Raw genomic sequence first — 6,000 nt, 5'->3', positions numbered from 1 at the left:
AATTATATGTAGAGTAGAATATCTTTTTAAAAATCAATAGTTAGGGACAGGATGATAGCTCAGTCAGTAAAGGGATTGGTTTGCAAGTGTGAGGAACTGAGTGTGATTCCCAATACCACATAAAAGTCACACAGCTCATGGTACATGCACACATGCACACACACTCGCGCGCGCGCACGCACACACACACACACACACATTGTAACTAGAGCCCAAAGGACATGGATATAAATAAATAAATAAATAAATAAATAAATAAATAAATAAATAAATAAATAAATGTGCATGCACAAGAGCGCACACAAATGCCATTTCACATGTGCAAATAAAAACAGGTTTTTTAAAGTCAGTGAGTGAGTTTAATTGGTACCGGTGGGAAAGGTGAGAAGAGAAAACATACTCCCTTTCTCTTCTATTTCAAAGCTTAATGGAGCAAATGAGGAATAGAAGTTTATCCCACTGCAGAATTAATGCGTTTGCTTGGGGAGTGCACTTAAAGAAAGCCATTAAAAGCCTGTGCAATTCCAGATCTTCAAGAGACCTTGGCAGTTAGAGGTTAGAGCACTGGGTCAGTGGCCGAGCATACTCACAGCCCTCCTGCTGGGTCTACAATAGAGAACTCAGCAGGACCTTCCACTGTCTGCTCAATAGAAAGGGTGCATTCCTCTGAAGAAACCTGAGCTCTGCGGGGAAACAGATTTTGCATGATAACTCCTACAGCCCTGGAAAGAGTGTGTGGGACCACATAGTGAACACCATAGGACATTGCTTCCTCCTTTTGCTTGGTAATATCAATTCCCATGGGTATTTACATTTTTGACAACATATTTTTTATTGATTATTTTGGAATTTTTACATAATGTACACTGATCACACTCACTTCCCTGTCTACCTGGGTCTGCCTCATCTTGAGAAACCCTCCCACCCCAGGAAAACGAAGAAAGAAAGAAAACAAACAAACAAACAAACAATAACAAAACACACAAGTCCAATTTGTGTCGCCCATATACTCACTGGAGTATGGTCAAACACCTAGTGGCCAGCAGCCTCTTGAAGAAAGCTGAGTCCTTCCTTGCTCACCTGCGCCTCTGCCAGAAGGCACCAACTATGAAGAGTTATACCTCAGCGTCCTTATCACAATTCTAAGAGTTCTCCTGGAAGGCTTCCTATCAGGGCTGAAGCTTTGGGGGGACAGTGAGGTAGTGTGGGCGTAGAGGTTGTCACAGGAGCCTTCTACGACCTCCTGTCTCAGCTGTGAGTCTACAGTCATCAATACTACTGCAAAAATAGTTTCCTTGTCCTTTACAGTTAATGGGAGCACAGATGATGGGCTTGTAATATTTGGGGTTGAAGGTGATAGGATGTGTCTTCTGGCCGTCAATGGATAATGAGTTTGAGATAGATCTGTAACGGAAGTTTTGGGTTCTTCGTAAACTCAGTTTTACTGTGTAAATATGTTTTGTTTTAATCCCAAGTGTGAGATCTTTAGTCTGGCCTCTGGTTTGTCCACAGCTGATAATTGCCTAGTGCAGGGTGTGGCCTTTGACAGCTGGAGTTAGTTGAATTCTGCAGCCACTGAAAAGTATAAAAGAGAGAGCCTACAGGGAGAGTGCCAGCAGTTTGGAGGACACTGACTGCGGCATTTGCTATTGACAGCTGAGATTGGCATTGCCCCCCAAAGGAACCCAATGACCCTACCCAGGGAAGAAGTAAAAAGTCTACATCCCCTGTTTTCCTCCTGCTAACCTTCCTTCTCTCTTACCTAGGGTTGGAGATTTGGAAGGGATGCCAAGGTGTGTAAGAACCCTAAACAAAGTTGGTTTGTGAAAAATCGAAGCATACATCTTAATTGTGTCTTGGTGTTTAGTTACACCTGAAGTCGAATTCAGTATCAACACATTTCTGTTGGGGGTGCAGATTTGCCAGCTGTCCTGACTATGCCCACCACACCACAGGTATCAACATGGTGGGGCAATTGTTACTGATTGTTTTTTAAGAATAGTTCACAGCTGGCTTCTGGCAGGGGTGCCAGTGGGCAAGGAAAGACTCAGTTAATAGTTAAGGAACTATATTTTCCACCACTTTTAGCCAAACAAAATCTCATTGTTGGTGAAAAAGTGGGGTGCTCTCATCTCTGACCAAGAGACAATCTTAAAAGTATATTAAAGACAGATTCAAAAATACTGCAAATTAATTCAAGACCCAAGCATGTAAGTCTGCGTAATAGATTTCTTTTATAGATACAGACTCTGACTGTAGTGGGTATGCAAATCAATTTCATACACACTTATAAAAATGTCTGTATAATTACAGGGTACCAAATCAGGCACGCAGCATCTAAGAACTAGATTGAGAATTCAGGGGCTAATTGCTCTCCAGGATATAAGAGGGTGCAAAGGGCCCTGCAAGCTAATTCCTTCCCACTGCAATAGGCAGCAGTGGGTGTTAAGAACTTAAAACACTCTTCGATTTCACATATTCTATGCTGCTAAATATTTGCCAACATGTCTTATATGATCAGGCATACTTTTAAAAGCTGTAAATTCTATTCATTAAAAATGATACAAGCAATTGAAAAAAATGTAAGCCTGGAAGCAGATGCATAGGAGACATCAGCAGTCGAGGAAAGGGTCAGAGTGCTCCCAGGGAATGGTGTGCTACGCACCCTCTGATGGTGTTATTTCCCCTCTTTCTGTTTTGTCCATTTAAAGGTGAATGAGTTGGGTATTTCTGACTCAGTGAGTCTCGTATCTTATGGGTAATAAAAGAAAAGTTACCAACATTCCTTTGAGCTGTTTATTGTGATGTGTGGCTGCTATGTGAGGTACATTGAGTCACTCTCTGATATACCAAACGTAAATAAACAGTGAAGAAGGTTCAAGGTTTGCACCCTCTCTGGAAAACAGAGGCACGCGGCGGTAACCTGCAGGAAAGGGATTGTGTCAAATTAGATATAACAAACTGAGAGCAATGGCCTCCACATTGCTGCTAAGGAAGAAAGTGTTTTTCACTGAGTGTCTTAGCATAGCTAACGCTGTAGGGGCAGAGCTATAGCTACTTTAACCCAGTATGTTGTTCTTCCATAAAAATGAAGCAGTGCTAGTTTCTGCTTGAACTGCCAGAATCCTGTGTCCCAGTAATGAGGCATACCTCACCTGTCCCCTCTCCCCAAGGACATCATGATCCAAAATCGGCCATCACCTTTCTGTATCAAAAAGGCCCCACCTCTTCCTGGCATGCCTTGTCCGGTGAGAGAAAAGTGAGCATCCTTAACCAAAGCCACTGATAGCACCAAGTAAGCCACTCCTGGAAGGTGACTCTGCACCATGCTGCCAGCCCAGAAAAGTGGTCCAAAAGGTCTGGCTACCAGGTACCTAGGCTTGTGCTCAGGCAGAAGAATGAGGCAGTGTCCCCTTCTGTCTTATCCCTGACCAGCATAGTTTTTTGGTTTTGTTGTTGTTGTTGCCATGACTACCTTTCAGTGAAAGGGAAGAATTGCAATCCTGGCAAAGAAGCACACATGCCAAGTTTACCTTGCATCCTAGCATATCACACTGTTTTCCATACAAACAACACATCTCTGCAGTTCAACAGAAGAAAATACACGGATCTACTTAAGACCCCCTTCATATCCCACTGATTCAGATAAAGAGATGGAGAAATTTGGTATGATCAACATGTGGCTTTGATAGAGACATATTTAAACAGTAATAAAATCATCTTATGCCTGAGATCATTACCTTTGTTCATGCAAAGAACTGGTAAAGTGTACTGCCCAAGAAATTCATTCCCTGCTATGAAGCCTTGATTTTCCACAACAAAACGTATCAATGCCAGTTCTGGCACTTGAATAATAAATGTAAACGTTTCATTCCACCTTGGACTAAAAGCTGAAATATAAAGAAACGGATATAAAAAAATATCATACATACTTTCTCTAAGAAGAAAATCAAGTCATAATAGGTCTCTACAATTTTTCTTTCTAACACTTGGGCATAACAACAATAATGATTTGTATTTTAAAGCACTTAAATGTTTAAAGTAGTCAATGAGTAGAAGATGTTATAATAACAACAGTGGATACTGGCTTTTGAAAACTTTACATGGATTGCAACCCCATCAGTGTTAACAGATAAGAAAACTACACTTCAAAAATGTCACATCTCTTCCTGGCATTTTATATAACAAATCATGGAGCAGGATGCAAGCCTGGGGAGTCTGAATCCTTATGCTATGTGACTGAAGCTAGGACACTCCCTTCGCAAAGAAATGGAGACATGAGGAAGTCAGAAGTGCCATTTTCTGTACCAGGTTGTTCTAGGAGGAATTCTTATATTTCACGGGCTCTCTGCCTTCCTTCTCACTAATGATGATTTCGGAAACCCTAATTGATGAATAATTTAGGATGCTAGTAAAATACATCTTCTCAAGCAACCAATCCCTTGCCACAGCAAGAAATCCAAATCATTCAAAACTTAGACTTTGAGCTACTGGACTCAAGATAAGCACACCCAGATCAAATCTGTGCTTACAGGTCCAAAGGTTGGGAGGAAGTTCACACCTGCTCAGGTACAAACACAAAGCTTTCCCAGTCATGTCGGCAGTTTTTGTTATTTTTAGAATAGCTGATACATCTGCAAATAATTACGGTGATGTCTATGATTTCTATAGTGCTCCTGTAGTCACTGGGTCTCCTTTACCAAGTGGCAGTCCTGAATGTGCTTTTTGCTCATAAACACAATAAATTAATTATCTTATGCTGGAATAATTACCTTAGCCTAAGAATGAAAATAATTCCATAGGGTACAGGGGCAGATTTAGAGTACATTCTTTATAGACATTTCTAAACCTTTACAGAAAATCTGTATGAAGAGTCGTTGGTCCTCCTCTAACATCCTGCCTGCCTGCCTCCCTTCCTCTAGATCTAATCTCTCCCCTCTCTCCCCTCTCTCCCCTCTCTCCCCTCTCTCCTCTCTCTTCTCCCCCTCTCCTCTCTCTCTCTCTCTCTCTCTCTCTCTCTCTCTCTCTCTCTCTCTCTCTCTCTCTCCCTCTCTCTCTCTCTCACACACACACACACAATCCTAAGCAAAAGTAATTGTTACTTTTATCAAAAGTATGCAGGACATGAAATTTGATTGGTGAGCATATTTTCCATCTGTGTCCAAACTGTTAACTATGCCTTCTCCAAACACTATCCTTTCTTCCCAGATCTTCATATCTCAAATTTCACTTCCATTGTCCCAATGGTCTTACTGTCCGTCCTTCCCGCCTCCTAGATCTCCTCCCCCGTGGGATGGCTCTCATCCCTGCATTCCTATCTGGATGGCACCATCTTCCCTGCTTCTTGGCTTCTGTGTTTTAAGCACTGAAGTCATCTCCAAACACTTTCTATTTCTCATTTGTTCTTTCCCATCTTGCCTATAGAAAAAAATCTCCTGAAAATTCATAGCAGCATTCCTTTGTGGATGCCTTGCTTCTCTCCATTTCCCATAGGGAACTGCCTAAGAACAAACACTTTGTCAATTTCTGGTCTTTCTTGAGCATCCTATGTTCCACCCAGCTTAAGCATCATGGCTTCTTCCTAGCATCTTATAATTGTGTCTTCTTCACAGTTGCAAGTCATGTTCTTTTTCCCTTAACTACCCTGGTCCCCAACTGTGATTTAAAAAACATCTACACTTTTCCTCTGACCATCTTTTGTGGACCTCTTACACATAGTCTTTTGAATTCTTCTTCAAGCCCTAATCATTCCTCACCATAGTAGTTTCCTTCTTTTATGTCATACTAAGCTATAGAGTGTCTATAATATTTTAAAACATATATAAGTATATACTAAACAGATTTTAGTTCTTCTGGTGCTTTTTAAAAGCAGGAACACAAGTCTGATGAACAAAACTGAATTTTCTCAGAGACATTCCCACAAACCCCAGAGGTGTGACCAACATTCTTCAGTCACATTATTCAAAGGTACACTAAATAAATTACTTTTAAATTAAAGTT

At 41.1% G+C, this 6,000-nt stretch overlaps 1 protein-coding gene across 5 annotated transcripts in view; it reads right to left on the bottom strand.

Annotated features, from left to right (window-relative positions):
* Window positions 1-2,790: 2,790 nt before the first annotated feature.
* The window catches only part of PLCZ1 (phospholipase C zeta 1), a 47,533-nt gene continuing 44,323 nt past the window's right edge, over window positions 2,791-6,000 (bottom strand). For all 5 annotated transcript variants that reach the window (XM_084764879.1, XM_084764880.1, XM_084764881.1 and 2 more), the window contains 2 exons: window positions 3,741-3,890; window positions 2,791-2,923 (listed from right to left, as the gene is read on the bottom strand). In XM_084764879.1, the coding sequence (XP_084621005.1) occupies window positions 2,835-2,923; window positions 3,741-3,890 (239 nt within the window). In that variant the 3' untranslated portion in view covers window positions 2,791-2,834. The remainder of the gene's footprint in view (window positions 2,924-3,740; window positions 3,891-6,000) is intronic.

The sequence above is a fragment of the Acomys minous genome (genome assembly GCF_964271855.1).
Source record: "Acomys minous genome assembly, chromosome: 17".
Lineage (NCBI taxonomy): Eukaryota > Metazoa > Chordata > Mammalia > Rodentia > Muridae > Acomys > Acomys minous.
Note: the sequence above shows the minus strand (reverse complement) of the source record. Positions and strands in the feature narration are given on the sequence as shown.